At 37.3% G+C, this 19,313-nt stretch overlaps 3 protein-coding genes across 3 annotated transcripts in view; 2 read left to right on the forward strand and 1 right to left on the reverse strand.

Annotated features, from left to right (window-relative positions):
* The window catches only part of LOC135169683 (probable muscarinic acetylcholine receptor gar-1), a 64,781-nt gene extending 59,175 nt beyond the window's left edge, over nt 1-5,606 (reverse strand). Inside the window, exon 1 of the mRNA XM_064134912.1 lies at nt 5,524-5,606. The gene's annotated coding sequence lies outside the window, so the exon portion shown is untranslated. The remainder of the gene's footprint in view (nt 1-5,523) is intronic.
* Nucleotides 1,387-10,718, forward strand: LOC135170322 (uncharacterized). Its single transcript, XM_064136078.1, has 23 exons — nt 1,387-1,566; nt 1,652-2,155; nt 2,221-2,685; nt 2,760-2,943; nt 3,015-3,174; nt 3,256-3,337; nt 3,420-3,787; nt 3,863-4,140; nt 4,247-4,437; nt 4,522-4,818; nt 4,904-4,985; nt 5,062-5,273; nt 6,365-6,397; nt 6,776-7,285; nt 7,582-8,031; nt 8,120-8,300; nt 8,569-8,731; nt 8,813-8,894; nt 8,961-9,322; nt 9,410-9,881; nt 9,945-10,250; nt 10,319-10,406; nt 10,493-10,718. Exons 2-23 carry the CDS (start codon nt 1,662-1,664, stop codon nt 10,655-10,657), a joined length of 5,625 nt encoding a protein of 1,874 aa, XP_063992148.1. The 5' UTR covers nt 1,387-1,566; nt 1,652-1,661; the 3' UTR covers nt 10,658-10,718.
* A 770-nt stretch (nt 10,719-11,488) lies between these two features.
* LOC135170382 (aminopeptidase N-like) lies at nt 11,489-19,073 on the forward strand. The gene is made up of 17 exons (XM_064136193.1): nt 11,489-12,109; nt 12,333-12,782; nt 12,869-13,049; nt 13,179-13,335; nt 13,397-13,478; nt 13,546-13,907; nt 14,029-14,453; nt 14,988-15,571; nt 15,720-16,169; nt 16,560-16,740; nt 16,858-17,014; nt 17,087-17,168; nt 17,239-17,600; nt 17,747-18,218; nt 18,287-18,592; nt 18,661-18,748; nt 18,855-19,073. Exons 1-17 carry the CDS (start codon nt 11,622-11,624, stop codon nt 19,014-19,016), a joined length of 4,989 nt encoding a protein of 1,662 aa, XP_063992263.1. The 5' UTR covers nt 11,489-11,621; the 3' UTR covers nt 19,017-19,073.
* Nucleotides 19,074-19,313: the final 240 nt, after the last annotated feature.

Genomic DNA, 19,313 nt, shown 5'->3' on the forward strand with positions numbered 1-19,313 from the left:
CTTTCCCTTAAAAATCTCACTACAGTCAGTCTGATAAATATAGTTATATTCAATCAGTTATATTCCAATCATTTATATTTAATTTTCCGGCAAGATACATTGCCACATAAAAACCGAAGGCCACTCGTATTTCTTAGAGAAAAGAGATTCTTCATAGAATTATTCGACAAATTGAATAAAAAGAATTACAGTACTAACATGTAATGCAAATTTACTCCTTAAATTTATAGTATGGTGTTCTTTATTAAGCTCATTTACCGAGCGTTATATGAAATCTCTATTTCCTGGGAGAGCGGCATCAAATATCTAGCTATAATAAAAGATAAAAAAACGTAAACCAGAATGTGGTGATGATAAGCCACATAATTCTTTCCTCAATTGTGATTCCTCGGTATTAATCACTAACGAATTTATCAGCAGCATCAGATATATTTTTAATCAAAGTGATTAGTAATACATATGAATTGTTGAGTGTGAATATGGGAAAAATCGATGATGCCGATAATCCGCATTTACAGGCGCGGGGAATCAATAAATAATTACATGAAAATGGCTATCTCGCAGATCTTCGCTTTATGAAATTTCACGAAGATTCAGTGTTCACAAGATCCGGGTCTGTTGGTTTTAAGACAACTGAGCACTGGTACAAATTAAATTTTCGTCGGATTTCGTGACCTCGTCCTCGGCTCAGTCTGTAACCTTCACAATAATTGAAAACAAAATTTATGCCTGAGTTGTTTGTACTATTTTCTGTTCCACTATGCTGCAAGTTTCATTTATCGCGCGGCACACCATAAAATTCTTTGTTGTTAACATACTCGGCAAACTGCAATGAAGTGAAAAATGGAATGATTGATGACTTATTAATATTTACTGGGAAAAACGTGTTATCGGATGAATCAATAATAAGTATTCCATTGAATTTCGTTGTATTTATCATATGACAATATCAAGAGCGTGGATAAGATTATCATCAAAATTCAAAGTCGACTTACGATTGAGGAACATCAGAACATAACTAATGCAGAAAGAGGTCATATACTCATAGTTCTGGTGGAATGTGATAGGAGATATTTTCGAAGTTGGCCGTGTTAAGAACATAATATATTAACTTTATGTCCCCCCGCCTTCAGGAATATCTTCATCTGTACTTTCCATTTCCGTAACTGGGAAAAATATCGAATGTTACAATTGTTAAAGGAATAATGAGCTCTTGAGCAGGCGTGTATTCTTGTGTTTCACACATCCCAGAGTTAATATGTAAGCAAACAAAAATCAAAGAGGCATCAAATACGCTGATAATGAAAATTTTGAGAAAAAAAATAACAATTGTTTGATAGAATAACCTAGATAGCAATAATCTTCCGGCGTGAAGAATACTCGTCACCACACAGACAGTGATAAGATTATCTCCCAACTCCATTTTATTGATATCAACGTCTCCGAAATCCTTATAAAACCCAAGTGAGACTATGATAGGTTTGCTCAATCAACGATCGTCAAGGTGGTTGCATTAGAAGCGTCAGTGATAAGTTGATAAATTATTTTTGTATTGTGCATTGAAACGTAAGTAGTGAATACATTTTCAAGTATCTAATGTGAGTGTTTCGATACATTGTATATCTAATTAAATCGGCCGGTACAAATATAGGTGCGACAAAATGGCGCATCTTCGGTCGCTACTCGTAGCGATTGCCTTGGTTGTCTGCGCCGGAGCCACTCCTCTACCTGAAAATGATTTTTCGATCACCAGAGCCGAACCAGAGGTTCGGGGTGATCCCAAGGTTTATCGACTTCCTACGGATGTTGTACCTGTGTCCTACACCATAAAACTTGAGCCTGATTTCGATAGCGGCAATTTCACGTTCACTGGTGTGTCGGAAATAACCATCAATGTACTGACAAAAACGGATAAAATAACGTTGCATGCAAGCAATTTAACCATCGCAAAATCAGAGCTTCGTAACGCGGCGAATGTTCTCATTGAAACTAAATGTAATCCGCTGAACCCTACGAATGATTTTCTGATTATTAATTTGACGCAAGTGATAGCTCCTGGTACCTATAAATTGAAATTGGAATATGAGGGCAAATTGAATGACGATTTGAAGGGCTTCTATCGTAGCTCTTATGTAGACGATTACGGTAAAAAAAGGTAATTTATTTGTAGAAAGTCGAAGACGATGTTCTCCTCGATATTTAATTTTTGACGTATTGTAGATGGCTAGCTACAACGCAATTCGAACCTACCCACGCTCGGAGTGCATTTCCATGTTGGGATGAGCCACATCTGAAAGCAAAATTTAGCATTTCGATCAAACACCCCGAAAGATTGAACGCCATTTCGAATATGCCTAAATCAATCATTATACCTGATTCGTCTGACTTATCAAAGCTCACCACGACTTTCAGCACTACACCAAATATGTCAACTTACTTAGTTGCTTTTGTAGTATCAGATTTTTCAGCTCTATCAAATAGTGCTGGATCTTTCAAAATATGGGCAAGACCAAATGCTATTCGACACGGATCTTTTGCATTGAATATTGGTGAGAAGGAGTTGGAAGCTCTTGGAAACTTCACCAACATTCCATTTAAAAATCACGAGTTCCCGAAAATGGACTCAGTTGCCATTCCTCAATTTGCAGCGGGTGCTATGGAAAACTGGGGTCTTGTTACTTACAGGTGATGTCCGAAATATAATTTTTTATATGATAAACAATTGATAGATTTTTTATAACGCGATTATTATCTTATAGAGAGTCGGCACTCCTTGTCGATGAAAATGTAACAACAATCGCTGGCAAAGAATCGGTTGCAAGTATCATAAGTCACGAATTTGCCCACCAGTGGTTTGGTAATTTAGTCAGTCCAAAATGGTGGCAATACACGTGGCTGAATGAAGGCTTTGCAACATATTTCCAATATGTCATCACAGATTTGGTAAGGAATTTGATTGAATTGGCAATTATGTTTCAAGTCTCGCACTCTTATTTAATAAAGTTCTTATCCAGATTCTGCCCGAATGGAGATTGAAGGATCTTCAGGTTGTTAAAGCTCTTCAGAGTGCTGCCTTTCCAGCTGACAGTGTCAGTACAGCTGTTGACATGAATTACGACGTGAATAGCCAGGTTGAAATTAAAGCCAAATTTAACAGTATTTCTTATCAAAAAGGTTGGTGACGCTTGTTCAATAGTTTGAATATCATGAAATCCTTTGCTTTCATATTTTATTCATCCTATTTGGCCATTTCAGCGGGTTCAGTCATTCGAATGATCAATCATGTTGTTGGAGAAGATAAGTTCAAGGCTGCTCTGCAAGCCTATCTGACAGCCATGTAAGTGATCCAAATACAGACAATTGATTGAAAGAAGCATATTTTAATTTCAATAAATGCTAATTAAAACGTTATTCTCCAGGAAGTTCAGCGCAGCAACATCCGATGACCTTTTCAAGGAATTTAAAAAAGTAGCTCCAAAGTTTACGGGAACAACCACAGATCCCATTACAATTTTCAATAACTGGGCCAATACTCCAGGTTTCCCGACCATTAATGTGACCAGAAATTATGTAAACGGAACAGTAAACATCGTCCAAGAACGCTACCTTTACAAGCCAGATGGTAATCACACTGAACGTTATTACGTTCCACTCAACTACGCTATGAAGAAGGAGGACTTTGCAACCACTACCGTCACAAACTGGTTAGAAAAAGATAAAGCAATAGAAAATCTCGATGTCAAAGCTGTGAAAGACAAGTGGATTATCTTCAACAAGCAGCACTTTGGTAAGCGACACTCAGTTGCAGAATTAAGATTCATCATTCAACGAGATCATTGTGATTTTTCAAACTTATGAATAGGGTACTATCGCGTCAACTACGATGAGCAAAATTGGAAATTAATTACCGCGTTCTTGAAGACCAAGAATTACACAGACATTCATGTGCTCAATAGAGGACAACTTGTCGATGATGCGCTTAGCCTGGCAAGGAATGGAAAGCTGAAATGGGACATAGCACTTGACTTAATGGCCTTCCTCAAACAGGACTTTGATTACGTTTCATGGACTTCTGCATTGACTGGATTCAGTCACTTACAGAGAACACTATTCAATACTGCTTCCTATGCCAGTTTCAAGGTATGAGAAAATTTATTCGAGGAATCTATTATCATTACGTCATGCGAAACATGCTGTTTCCGCAGTGTATCAGGAATATTTGAATATTCAGACTTATTATTTGTAGGCTTATCTTTTGGACTTACTAGAACCCGTCTTCAAGACTGTCAAATTCTATGAATCTCCAGAAGACCTTTATCTGACCAAACTGCTAAGAGTATCTGTCTTGGACTGGGCATGCAAACTGGGATCTAAACCATGCCGTGATCAAGCACTGCAAAATCTCACAAAGTGGCTTCAAGATTCCACGAAAAATCCGTAAATGTCTCATTTCATCCTCGTTATCAGAGGATCTCTGTTTAATTGTATACAGAAATGATACTGAATGGTTCTACTTTTCAGACTTCCACCCAACTTGAAGAATACCATCATATGCGCGGGTATTCGAAACGCCGATCAAGCCACTTGGGACAAAATTTACGCCAAGCAGATTGGGCTTGAGGAGAAAAATCTTCTGGGTCCACTTGGATGTTCCTCGAATGTCAACATCTTAAAAAGCTACCTGTCCAAAGCTATGAATGAATCCATCGCCGCCGACGATCGTGATGAAATTTTTGAGGCTGTCATCAGTAGAAATGACGAAGGTGTCAATGTAGCTCTTGATTTCATTCTGGCTAATGCGGATAAAATTTACCAAGTGTAAGGAAACAATAGTAATTACTTTACGGTAGTGAATCGAGACATCTAAAATAATAATTGTCGTCGTTACAATTTTCCCTTCTAGATCTGGAAATAGTACCGAAAAACTTAAATCGTACATCACCAAGGTTGGATCTAGAATCAATAACAAAGCACAACACGCCAAGGTAAGCTGATCGGGTCACAGTTGATGGAGGAAGAAGATTCCGCCATTAATGACTAATTATGATTTGGTCATTACAGTTAATCGGGGCCGCTAACGCACATGTGAAAAGTGTTTCCGCTGACGGTGTTAGCAAAGCTCAAGAAAATCTTGATTGGCTCGCTACCCATGAACCGGCCATCATCGAACATTATAAACAGAAAGATACGCCTCCAAAAAAGCCAAATTCAGCTGTAACTGGAACCATATCCTTTCTTTTATTCATAGTGTCATTTTCAGTCTCGCGATTATAGTTGAATATTAAGTAATCAGTTTGTACGTATTAACGTAAGTACATAATGACAAAAGTTTGTAAATAAAGTATGTACCATTGAGTTCATATATCACGAATTAAATTTTACTTATATGATGAATTGTTTTATATTGATTTTTATGAATCCCTTCTTTCGTTAAGGTCAGAATCACAGAAATTCCATCATCTACATTCTCGAATGAACAAACAAATGTCAAGTAAAATAAAGGTAAGTGTACAAAATTCATACCACTGCATTGCCAGAAGTTCTACATTCGATGTCCTACACAATTGATGATGATCTCGATAGAATTTTACCGAAAAACGAGACACTTGCCACAATTTTTGACGCTGGTTCCGAACCTTCACTACTGTGCGAGGATTACACGCCACTAGATCCGAATACTGACTCATGAAATCAAATTCAATGATCCCCAGTGAGAGTTCTTTCGCAGATACGATAATTATGATCCCACGATTTGACGCTTTAATAAACTAATAATAGGCGACACCGTTTTTGCAACAACTCATCTGTTTTCTGAGAACGGAAGTGGAGAAATAGCCGGTCTCACGATCATGAACAGTAGTTCGGCCACTGATAGGAACGGTATGGAGTATCAAATGAGACTAATGTTAATTCTGTGGAATAAAAATGAGAGGATAAAATGTCTCCCACATTTTACTACGTTAGCATTATCGAAATATATTGTTCTGATAAAAAATTAAAAGAATTATGCCGTGTTTTATTTTCAGTTCTCGCGGCAGTATGAAACCTTCAACAGATTTCTTCTTAACTGTTGTCGGTTTAATTATAATTTTTTTCAGCTTCATTAAGATCAGTCTTTCAACAAAGTGCCTAAATAAGTCCAGTAAATCACTTACAATCATTTTTTACATTTTATGAAGTCTATAATTTACCAACACCGTCGAAATATTTTCACCATCACTTCCTCGGTATTTTGTCACTATGAAGGGAATAAGAACTACGAAAGAAGATAATTTTTCAATAAATTATATAAAATCTGCAATAGTGAATGGCAATTATTATGAGCGATAAAGGGATAAATTTCAAATTTCAAAATGTTTGTCAGTGCGGAACTTGTAACCATGACCAGTCATCAAAAGTCAGGGTTACAATAACGTTTATTTTGCAACCATTAATAATTCAATGGATAGATGTGAATTTTTTCACTGCTATTGCCACCGTGAATGAATAATTAATTATCTAAAATCATATCATCGTGTATTAACAAAGGGAAAATCGTCTCAAATGGGAAGTGAAGTCTCAATTGACAAGTTGTTCATTTATAATATTGGAATATCTTGCGCTGAGTGTTTCAAGTGAGTATACACTATGAGGTTGTTCATATTCATACTACTCTCAGTAGGTCAATGAGTAAATTTCCGGATTTTAGGCTGCAGTCTTCATTGAACTTTCCAAGCTCGAAAATCTTCTGCACAGTAGCCTCGATTTTCTGCTGATTCGCCTCGAATATGACATAAATTTGGACAACCAAAATGATGAAAATAAAATTTATTAGTTTTCTCCTGTTGATCATCTCTGCACTATCACAGTCCTCCACTGTATATACTCCCACGAAATATGAAGAGCAATTGATAGCAAAAGTCATCGGATACCGATTACCGAACACCACAGTACCCAGATTATATACTCTGAATTTGGAACCTCATATTGACGATAAACATTTTTCTTTCGATGGTACCAGTAGCACTCTCTTTGAAGTGCTTGATGCAACATGGAGTGTAACAGTACATGCATCAACTCTTATTGAAATCGATAAAACGTACACGACCCTCATTCACAGTGATGGTACAATTGAGAAACCGGTTTCTCAAAGGTACAATGAACATCTCCAGTTCTTCAGCCTAAAATTCAATCATTCATTGGATATTGGTAATTATACAGTGAGAATGAAATGGAAGGGACACGATTATGGGAGTTTGCGAGGATTCTATCGAGCTGAGAACAGGAATACGTACGGGGAAACACAGTGAGTATTTGATAGAAAATTAGTCACTAAAATTTCGCTCCTTTGTCATTAATCCTCCTGAGATATTTTCCATGATTTTTGTATCCCATTTATTCTTGAATTGTACTATACTGTTTTTGCCTGTTGCAAAATTAACATGACTTACAAATCTGTTATCTGAATATTTTTTGAAAGGATTTTTATACGAAACTAATAGGAATCTTCAAAGAACGAGTCGTGGTTTCTGTAAGATATTCTCATGCCATTCGATCGGCCATTGATGAACATCATTAGTTAGTACAAATGAATAATTTCAGATACATGGTAGCAACTCATTTCGAACCCCTCGCAGCCCGATCTGCCTTTCCCTGCTGGGATGAGCCCGGTCTAAAAGCGGAATTTGATATCTCTTTGAAACATCACAGCAATTACACAGCGCTATCAAATATGCCTATGAAAGAACAAACGACAGATGAAGATGGAAAAATATGGACGAGCTTCCAGAGAACTCCAGTCATGTCTACATATCTGGCAACATTTGTCATAGCCCCTTACACTAGTCGTCGCAATGATCATGGGAATATAACATTTTGGGTTCCCTCAGATGAACTATCGTCTGCTGCTATTGGTTTCGAAGTCACTTCTCCGATTGTCACGGCCTTGGAAAATTACACTGGAATTCCTTATTCTTTACCTAAATTAGATGCTGTTTACGTTCCCGAATACTCATCTTCGGCTACTGAGCACTGGGGCCTCATTGCTTATTCGTGAGTCTTTTCTGATTATCTTTCCCGTTCAGGTAGTATCCTCTGAGATGATGATCGTAATTAACGTCTGCTCTCATCCTTTCCCCAGAGGACAGATCTTAGTTGACCCAAACCGCGGGGATCATCGACGACTGAATGCTGCCATATTGTTAGCAGCTCATGAAATTACTCACCAGTGGCTGGGAAATTTAGTGACTCCTGCATGGTGGAGTGATCTTTGGCTAAGCGAGGCTTTTGCTGTCTACATGAGCGCCAAAATAGTTGATGAAGTAATTACTGATCTCACATTTCTGTACTCTCTTCAATGCCTGAGGAATTGGTCTTGACGAGATACCATGTCGACACTGAATCGAAGGATAATCGTGTCGATAATCAATGATAATCAATCAGTGATAATCAATCTCATTGTTTAGAATCGAATTCTTCGATTCGACCTAAGTAGCATTGAATGGGGATATGAATCGATTTTTTCGGTTACTTCCGTTAAGTTGAATTAATTATATTCGAAGAAGAACGAATGATTTTATTCGATTTCAGATAATCCCTGAATTTCACGCTGTAGACCTCTTCGCTATTGAGATGGTTAATCAAGTGTCCTTCAGGGCGGATTATTTTCGGGATAAACCGCATCCCATTAGATGGGAACCCGAGACTCCAGAAGAAGTTTACTCAATGTTTTCGCCCGTGACTTACCGAAAAGGTAAATTTTTTTATAGTTGCTGGATCATTGAACAGAAAATAACGAATATCGAGTCTAATTAATCTGGACTGTCATATTTAGGAGCCGCAGTAGTGCGGATGCTAGAGCATATAATAACTGAAGAAGCCTTACGCCATGGTATCCGGAAATACGTAGATAAACAGTAATGAAAAGGTTTTTTTAATTACGAATGATTGAAATGCATGACTTACAGGAGAAAAATTTTCAGCCAATTAGGTTCAGTTGAAACAAACGATCTATGGCGAAGTCTTCAAGAAAGTTACAATGAGTTGAGAGTATCGCCTCATTTAAATATAAAAACACTAATGAATCCCTGGCTGGAGCAAACTGGATATCCACTTTTGAATGTCACCCGGGATTACGAAACAGGGTTTGTCAGTATCACACAAAGTGATGCCGTCCATCCAGAATCAGGGAATCTTTGGACGATTCCGATAAATTATGCTACAACTTCACGACCAGATTTTTCATCCACTCGACCAACGCACTTTATGAGACGTGCAAATCATAGTCTTATACTTGATCGAATCAACAGGAATGATGGGATAATTCTAAATATTCAACAAACTGGTACGATATTCTCATTAGAGCCGAGTTCGATGTCATTTAGCTCAATTTAAAAAATCGAAAACTTAGATTATTGACGGTTGTTTGTAGGATTCTACCGTGTGAACTATGACTGGGAAAATTGGAACCGTATCAGTGCATACCTGAACTCCGAAAATTATCACAAAATTCATGTGTTGAATCGTGCACAATTGCTTCATGACGTCGTACATTTTTCCACAACGGACGAACGTTATTGTGAATTACTGATGGATATGCTTATGTACTTACGCAGAGAAACTAATTATCTACCTTGGACAATTATGCCGAAACTCATCGAACGATTTGCACTCCCTTTGATGAATACACCCAACTTTGAATTCTTCCGAAATTTCATGTTACATATTATGAACAATATGATAGAACACATTGGATTCACTCATCGTCCCTCTGAGGATAATAACTTGTTGTATTTGGCTAGAGGTACACTTTTTCCCTTCGCCTGCAATTTAGGTCATGAAGGATGCCGAGCCGAAGCCCCTCTGAAACTGATGGAGATCTTGAATGGCAGGATTGACGAAGCGTAAGTTGTTCAGAGTTCTGTAGGGAATGCATTGATAAGAGTAACTCCATATTGAATGTTTAGATTTCATAATCAGTATCATGGATGGATCTACTGTACTGCACTTGCGGACGCCAATGAAACACTTTGGAATCTGGTGATGAGTGCTCATTGGGCAAATCCCCGTGAACACCGTGCGTTTCAAGCCCTCGGGTGCACTAAGAATCATCGGTTGATTAGAAAATATCTCGCCTTAGCGTTCGCCGAAAACGCTACGCTGTTATCTGATGATGTGTATGAGGGTTTGAGTTCGATGATATCGGGGCCTGCAGGGAATTACGATTTTGCTCTTGATTATTTCATTGAAAACATTGATCAAATTCGTCAATAGTTAGTATCGATAATAGCCGATGCATTATCGTACCTTTGGAGTTTGTTATAATTTTGTTATCCTTCAGTTTGAACGAGAGGAATTCTACCCGCGAAATTTGGTATCTTTGTAAGGAGTTTGCCCAGTTAGCCAAAACACAGAATCAATTTGAGAAGGTAATAACGGAATGGGATAATTTTCTTCGTTGTATTGAAGCTCTTTTTGAGAAAATTTAGTATCGTGTTACATGGGTTTTTTTCAGTTGACAAGATTCCTCAACAAAGAAACTGAAGACGGGAAGATCAGCAATGTCAGGGAACTTATCGACACCGCAAGGGAGTCCCTGAGGGAATCTGACAAAGTATCTACAATCATTAATTCCATCAGAAAGAGGAAACCATACCTCCTGACTTTCATAGAAAATTGAAATGTAATTAGAATTAATGTGCACTGTATATTTGTCAGATTAAAAAACTTTAAATCTTGAATTTTTTTTCAAACGAGGAAATTCTTTCAATACCAAAACCATTAAATACACTGAAGGGAATCTAAATCGTATTCACATTCTACTTTAATGAGTCCCACTGCAGTTCAATGAGCTCCGGTCCCTTAATGATAAATTGGATGGGAAAACACCGTGTAATCCTCACTCAACATATTCTTTTTACTTAAAAAATGAAATTCTTAACAAGAATATTTGGCATCATTGGAAGCATGAACCCACTTACGTAGTTTATTATGAGAAATATAGTTACAATAAATTATTCAGTGATGAGAAAGACAAAAATTTGAATAACCATTACTGTACCCAAAAAATTCATAAATTTTCATATTGAAATTTGTCAATTTTTCCCACTATGTAAATTCTAACAATGACCGTTCGTAAAAAGTCAAGGTTGCAAAAGTGTTTGTTCCGCAACTATTAATAATTCAATCGGTATGCTTGAATTTTCCACTGTTATTGCCAGTGTGAATGAATAATTTAATTACGAAATTTGTATCAGTAAACACGAATTAATGTACGGATAGAAAAAAATACTAGGATAATAAGTACTCAATACTCTACTTATTTTAAGTATAATATTTTTGATTCAAATATATTTTCTCCATTTGAATAAAAAAGTGGTGTGAAACAAGAAGTATGAACTATGGACTAATTATTCAAGCCCATTGCCGTGTTAACAGAGTAAGCGCATAATTCGGTGTGTGGTGTTGTTTAACCATACACCACGTGAATCACTTAAATATCAGACTCAGTAGGTTAATGAATAAGTCTTAAGCATTTTGAACATCAGTCTCCCTTTCACTTCCGAAGTTCACGTACCTTCTGTCGGGTATTTTTGATTATTTGTTGATTCGTCCCAAATATGACATAAAATTGGGAGGCGAGAATGGCGGTAATTAAAGCTCTTAGCCTTCTGGTATTGATCATCTCCGCAGTACGGCAGTCATCATCGTGTACTCCCACGACATCTGAAAATCCATTGATCACCGAAGTTGATGAATATCGGTTACCAAACAACACATTACCCCGATTATATACTCTGAATTTGGAACCTCATATCGACGATGAACAATTTAGTTTCGATGGCACAAGCAACATTATCTTTGAAGTGCTCGATCCAACATGGAATGTAACTTTACATGCATCGATATTGATTAGGATCGATGAAACATACACGACCCTTGTCCACAGTAATGGTACTATTGAGAAACCAATTTCTCAAAGCTATAATGTACATCTTGAATTTTTCAACCTTCAATTTAGTGATTTATTGGACCTCGGTAATTACACGATTAAACTGAAATGGAAGGGCCATCCTGGGGATAAGATTGGATTGTACAGAACAGCGGAGGAAGACAAGGAAGGGAAAATTGAGTAAGTATTTTAAGATTTAAATAATGCAAAAGAAAAATGCAGTTATTCGTTAAAATTTCTAAACGTGAATTTGTTCAGCTCTTGTGCCACAAATACATCACAAACCAAAAATTTTCATATGAACATCTGTAACTTGATTTCAAATATTAAAAAATTATTGTTCTTTGATGCATATGGGTTCACCAATGGCTCCGTTTACTTAATCCCAAATGACCAATTTTAGATATATGCTTGCAAATCATTTCGAACCCTCAACAGCCCGAGCCGCCTTTCCCTGCTGGGATGAGCCAGCACTCAAAGCTGAATTCGAAATCTCTTTGAAGCATCATCCCAATTATACAGCACTATCTAATATGCCTATAACAGAAGAAACGACAACTGATGATGGGAAAGTGTTGACGAGCTTCCAGAGAACTCCAGTCATGTCTACCTATCTGGTAACATGTATACTGGCTCCTTATACTGGTCGTAGCAGTGATTATGGAAATATAACATTCTGGGCCCCGTCAGATAAAGTGTCAAGTGCTTCAACTTATTTAGAATTCAGTCCTAAAATTGTCAGTGAGTTCGAAAATTACACTGGAATTCCTTATGCTCTACCGAAATTGGACGGTGTTTATGTCCCTGAGTTTTCCGCCGCAGCTTCGGAAAATTGGGGTCTCATCAGCTACGCGTAAGTTTTATCGAGTTGTATTTCTTCATCCGATAATTAGCTCTTCAATACCGAGCATCACCAATGCATGCTTCACTTTTTCACAGGAGATTTGTCTTAGTCGATCCTACAACTCACACTTATGAAGCGCAAAGAGCTGCTATACTATTAGCAACCCATGAAATTGCTCATCAATGGTTTGGTAATTTAGTTACCCCTGCGTGGTGGAGTGATGTTTGGTTGAGTGAAGCTTTTGCTGTATATATGGCGAGAAAAATTCTCACTAATGTAATTATATTGATCTGCATTGATATTTTCGTATGGCAAATCCCGTTGTCCCTCGACATCAGGGACAACACGAGGATTTTTTTCAGAATTCCAATACAAAAATATTCAGATTAATGGGTTTTATTCCAGATAATTCCAAATGATTATGCTATGGATCTTTATGTTGTGAAAGGGATCCATGGTAGAGCATTTACAACACCAAAAATTTCCAAATATCCCATTCGATGGATACCCCATTCTCCCCGTGAAAGTATGCAGTTATTTTCTCCAGTGACTTATGAGAAAGGTAAATATTTCATCCACTGTCATTATGGAATTTGGATTAACTTGAGATATTACATGTTCAGGGGGCGCTGTAGTGCGAATGCTGGAGCACATAGTAACGGAAGAAGTATTCCATGATGGCATTCGAAAATACTTGAATAAATAGTAATAAATAAATATCAGTATTGGTAAATGAAAGCAACGCATAACTTACAGAAATATCAATTTTCAGTCAATTTAGTTCGGTAGAAACAAACGATCTTTGGCGAAGTCTTCAAGAGAGCTATGATGACACCGAAGAATCATCTCCTTTGAATATACAAGAAATAATGAATCCTTGGCTGGAACAAACGGGGTATCCATTGCTAACGGTCGTGCGAAATTATACGACAGGAATCGTTAATATTACGCAAACTGATGCTACAGATCCCACGTCCGGGAATCTCTGGACGATTCCGATAAATTATGCAACGACTTCAAGACCCGATTTTTCATCCACTCGACCAACGCACTTTATTAGCCCTACGGAGCCCAGTCTGCTGCTTGATGACATCGATATAAATGATGCAATAATTTTGAATAATCAGCAGACCGGTATGCTCGCTTACTATATTTACTCATTGTGATAAAAAGTAATTTTTTGAGCTTCTCAGTTGGAGAATCGAATAGTTGACGTGTTAATAACTTATACTTTACCGATACTTTACACTTTCAGGACTTTATCGTGTCGATTACGATTGGGAGAATTGGAAACGTATCATTGCATACCTCAACTCGGAGAATTATCACAAAATCCACGTGTTGAATCGTGCACATTTGCTCAAAGATCTCATACATTTTTCTGAGACGGATAACCGTTATTATGAGTTACTGATAGACCTAGCTATGTATTTGCGTCGAGAAACTAATGTGTTGCCTTGGATGCTTATTGAGGAAGTCGTAAACCAATTTCGAATCTTCTCTGCAAATTCAACCACTTTCGATTACAAAAATGTTACCTTACATATTATGGAAAATGTATTGCACGATATTGAACTCAAAGCTCCTGCACTTAAAGATGAGAATCTCGACAATTACGCTAGTAATGCACTTGTGAAAATGGCATGTTATTTAGGTCATAAAGGATGCAAAGCTCTGGTAACATAAATGGCCATTTTAAATGGTAATATTAAGAAATCATAATTTTCTGATAATTTCTTCCCTTCCATCGCAACATACCCATTATCTATTCTATTCTTTTGCCTTCATATAATTATTTTTATTGTTTGTTAGCTTGCACCAAAAAAACCTTAAATTACCATAAGTGTGTGTAGTTAAAATAAAACAAAACCTTTGTAAAAATTTATTGAGTCTCCATTTTAAAATGCAAAGCTGAATTCAAAAACTCCGTCTTGTGTCTTATTCCTCATTGTAAGAGAATAAATAATCAATATAAAAATTTTTAATTGTCTTAATATCCTTCCGAATGAAATTACTTTCAATACCTTGAAAAATGCATGTACTTAAACAAAACGATAATCACGTGCACAATGATACCAGAAAAAACCGTGCCGGTTAAACCAACCCAGTACATAATTCGGTATCTGTGGTGTTTCACCATCCAGGAAGAGCTCGTCCATATTCATATCAGTCCCAGAAGGTCAATGAATAAATCTTCCGGATTTTGAACTTCAGTCTTCATTCAACTTTCGTTACAAAAGTACCGTAGACAAAGTATTTCTTGTTCTGTGGGAAATAGTTTCGAGTATGCCAACAAATTTGGATATTAAAATGGTGAATAAATTTGTGAGTTGGCTAATTGTGATTTTCCTTGGAATATCGCGATCATTAGCGTATAATTCCACGGAATATGAGACTCCATTGATGGAAATAGTGACCGGATACCGGTTGCCGAATAATACATTTCCACGGTTATACATATTGCAATTAGAACCTCACATTGATGACCAAGAATTTACCTTTGATGGTAGCAGTAGCACTCTTATTGAAGTGCTGGAATCAACGTGGATTATAACTTTCCATGCATCGACGTTGATTGAAATCAATAAGACTTCGACAGCACTCGTTTACAGTAATGGTACAATTGAGAAACCAATTTCTCAGAGATATAACAGTGATGAACAATTTTTTATCATTCGATTCAATCGTTTATTGGAAATCGGTAATTATACTCTTAAGCTGAAATGGAGAGGATATAATGCTCCAGATCTGCAAGGATTTTACAGAGCAATCGATAGGAATCAACATGGGGAAATGCAGTAAGTACATTAAATTAAAAAAATGAAGGTAACTAGTCAAAGAGAATTACATAACTTCCCTTTGTTCCGTCCCAATAAATTAATTTAAAAAATGGCGTTTTAGTCGAAATTCTATAATTTACCTTCACATCTTCGTAATTCATTGTAGATATATGGTAGCAACTCATTTCGAGCCATTAGCAGCCCGAGCTGCATTTCCCTGCTGGGATGAACCCGCATTCAAAGCTGAATTCGAAATCTCCTTGAAGCATGCGAAAAAGTACCTAGCCATCTCCAATATGCCTATAAAGAGCCAAGTCCCAACTGAGGATGAAAAGATGTGGACGATTTTCCACCGGTCTCCAGTTATGTCAACCTATCTGGCGACATTTGTATTGGCCCCTTATAAGGCCCTGACCAATGAGCATGGGAACATGTCATTTTTTGTTCCATCAGATAAGCTACAGTTTGCTACGACTGTTTTCAAACTCAATGACAAAATTGTCAATGCATTGGAAAATTATACAGGGATTGCTTACTCCTTACCCAAACTGGACGCTGTTTACGTCCCTCAGTATTCTTCTGCAGCTACTGAACATTGGGGTCTCATCGCCTACTGGTAAGTTTTACCCAACAATTATTCCCTGTTAAGTAACGTACACTTTTATTCCCTCCACTTATTGGGGTTCACATGCCACCTTGTGAACCCTAACTGTCGGTGAACGCTGGTACGGCCTGTTAGAACGAAAAAGTGTACATCTAACACCATCACTACTTGAAGAGATAATCGTTTTCTACGTCCTCATGGCATATCAGTTGTACCCATTTAGCCAGTGTGCCAGATCGACGCACCAGAATTTCTCAATACCAGTTGGCCGTACAGCTGGGGTGTTCCAAGGCTCCATGATATCGTATCTATGGGACAGATCATAACCATTGAAATAAAAATAACAAAAGAAAATTATCCGGAGTATCAACAGTTACCATTTCCCGTTCTCTCTGCCTCTAGGAGAATCATCTTCGTCGATCCTGACGTTGCTACACATCAGCAGCTGATTAGTGCGGTATTACTAGCAACCCATGAACTCACTCACCAATGGTTCGGAAACTTGGTGACTCCTGCCTGGTGGAGTGATCTTTGGTTGAGTGAAGCTTTCGCTGTACATATGGCTAACAAAATAGCAGACGATGTAATTATTGAAGTCCCTTTCCATTACTTCTTCGATCACCGCACCGATCGTTATGTTCAATATTATTATTAAGGGTTGAAACTATTTTCCATGAGGTGAACATGTATTTAATTTCAGATAATACCCAATTTTCATGCGATGGATCTCTTCGCTATCGAAACCGGAAATGATGAATCATTCCCAGCGGCAGAATGGTCTTCACATCCCATTAGATGGATGCCAAATACTCGACATGAAATCAGAACGATGTTTTCGTCTGTAACTTATCGCAAGGGTAAATGATCAATGACTGGATCAGAAGTTTAATTTTTTCACTTGTTAATGAAACATCGTAATTGTCGATCAGGCGCTGCTGTAGTTCGAATGCTGGAGCACATGATAACTGAAGAGGTATTTCTTCATGGCATCAGGAAATACATCTATAAACAGTGAGAAGAAATATATCAGCATTGATCCATATATTTACTATCAAAGTTTACAGAAAATATAAATTTCCAGTCAATTTGGTTCGGCAGTGACGAACGATCTGTGGCAGGATCTTCAGGAAAGCTATGACAAACAAGAAATTCACACTCGTCAGAATTTAACGGGGATTATGAATCCCTGGTTGGAGCAAACCGGATATCCACTAGTGAGAGTCATACGAGATTACAAGACACGATTTATCGGTATCACACAGAGTGATGCTGGAAACAGGGAGTCAGGGAATATTTGGACGATCCCAATCAATTATGCTACCACTTCGCGGCCGGACTTTTCCTGCACACGTCCAACGCACTTTTTGCAATCCGCAAATGAGAGTATCATGATTGATGAGATGGAGGAAAATGACTGGATCATTCTGAATATTCAACAAACTGGTACGATATTTTCAATAACTCATGCAGACTTGTTATTAAATGTACAGGGTAAAAATGTTTGATGGAATTCCATGAAATCTTCAATCGACTTCCCAGCGAATGCGAGCAATTATAGTTTCTCATATAATCAACAGACTATATTTCAGGTTTCTACCGCGTCGATTATGATTCGGAGAATTGGAAACGTATTAGTGCATACTTGAACTCGGAAAATTATCACAAAATTCACGTTTTGAATCGCGCACAATTACTCCATGATGTCCTATATTTTGCTGAACGAGATGCACGTTATTATGAGTTGCTAATGGATATGGCTATGTATTTACGTAGAGAAACCAATTATTTGCCTTGGACAGCGATTAGCAAAGCCATAAACCGATTTGCACTGCGTCTGATGAATACATCAGCCTTCGACTTTCTTAAAAGCTTCATTTTACAAATTATGAGTAATATTGTGGATCATATTGGCTTCGAAGATCGTCCTTTTGTCGATGATAATCTAGTTCATTTGGCGAGAGTTGAACTTCTACCGTGGGCCTGTGCTTTCGGCCACGAAGGGTGCAAGGCTGTAGCTCCCACAAAGTTAATGGAGATTTTGAATGGCAAAATGAAGAAGTCGTAAGTCCATTAGAGTTATAAAATACAGGGATAGAAATCATAACTATACAGGGTTACGTATTTTTCAGTTTTCGTATTGAGCATCGGGGATGGATTTATTGTACGGCTTTAGCTCAGGCCAATGAAACTGTTTGGGATCTCGTGATGAATGCTCATTGGGCAAATTCTCTCGAGGATCGGCCATTCAAATATTTGGGATGTACGAAAAATCATCGTTTGATTAAAAAATACCTGACGGAAGCTTTTGCTGAAAATACTACTGCATCGTCCACTGATGTCTACGAGGGACTGAATTCCATGACTATGGGATCAGCGGAAAACTACAATTTTGCTCTTGATTATTTCATTGAAAACACTGATCAAATACGTCAATAGTAGGTACTTGTAATCCCTGAGGTATAATGATGTGCTGAAGATTTATTATGCAATTTTGATGTTCAAGTTTAACGGAGAGAAATTCGACACATGAAATTGGGAATCTTTGTCTGCAGTTTGCCGAGTTGACTAAAACACTGGATCAGTTGGACAGGGTAAAACTGAACATCAGCGACATTCATGTTTTAATTGATTGTATTTCATTTGATACATCGTCACTTCGGGACAGTTCATTTGTTTATATAATCGTTATTTTTTCAGTTGACAAAACTACTCAATAAACTAAAGGAAGGCGGAAAGCGAAATAATGCCAGACAGCTCATTGACATTGCGAGAGCTTCCATCAGAAATTCTGAGAAATTTTCATCGATATTTAGTTCCATTAAAGAGAAACCATACTTTTTAAATTTCATACAAAATTAAACTAAAGGAAAAAATGTACAGCAATATCCGCAATAATAATATAAATACCATTATTCCATCGATATCCTCGCAATTAAATAATTGTCAATTCGACTCAATTGAATGATGTGATTTTTCATAATAATGTCAATAACACCTTTGGCATTTATTAGACTGTTCTGAAATCCATCGACAAATCACTGAATAATGAATTCATCTAGAAAACAATCCCAACTAAAAATGTGTTCTTCAATTCCCCTATTCCCTATTCATCTTGATACTGAAAGGAATTTCCTTAAATATCCAGAAAGAATTTCC

The sequence above is a fragment of the Diachasmimorpha longicaudata genome, chromosome 1 (assembly GCF_034640455.1).
Source record: "Diachasmimorpha longicaudata isolate KC_UGA_2023 chromosome 1, iyDiaLong2, whole genome shotgun sequence".
Lineage (NCBI taxonomy): Eukaryota > Metazoa > Arthropoda > Insecta > Hymenoptera > Braconidae > Diachasmimorpha > Diachasmimorpha longicaudata.

Bases quoted from the DNA above. Each gene is read 5' to 3' on its own strand.
- LOC135170322 (XM_064136078.1), top strand. From the start codon at position 1,662: ATGGCGCATCTTCGGTCGCTACTCGTAGCGATTGCCTTGGTTGTCTGC. The intron at 3,175-3,255 runs GTTGGTGACGCT...TGGCCATTTCAG, and splicing joins CAGTATTTCTTATCAAAAAG to CGGGTTCAGTCATTCGAATG. The intron at 4,438-4,521 runs GTAAATGTCTCA...TCTACTTTTCAG, and splicing joins CAAGATTCCACGAAAAATCC to ACTTCCACCCAACTTGAAGA.
- LOC135170382 (XM_064136193.1), top strand. From the start codon at position 11,622: ATGGCGGTAATTAAAGCTCTTAGCCTTCTGGTATTGATCATCTCCGCA. The intron at 13,908-14,028 runs GTATGCTCGCTT...TTACACTTTCAG, and splicing joins TTTGAATAATCAGCAGACCG to GACTTTATCGTGTCGATTAC. The intron at 16,741-16,857 runs GTAATTATTGAA...ATTTAATTTCAG, and splicing joins CTAACAAAATAGCAGACGAT to ATAATACCCAATTTTCATGC.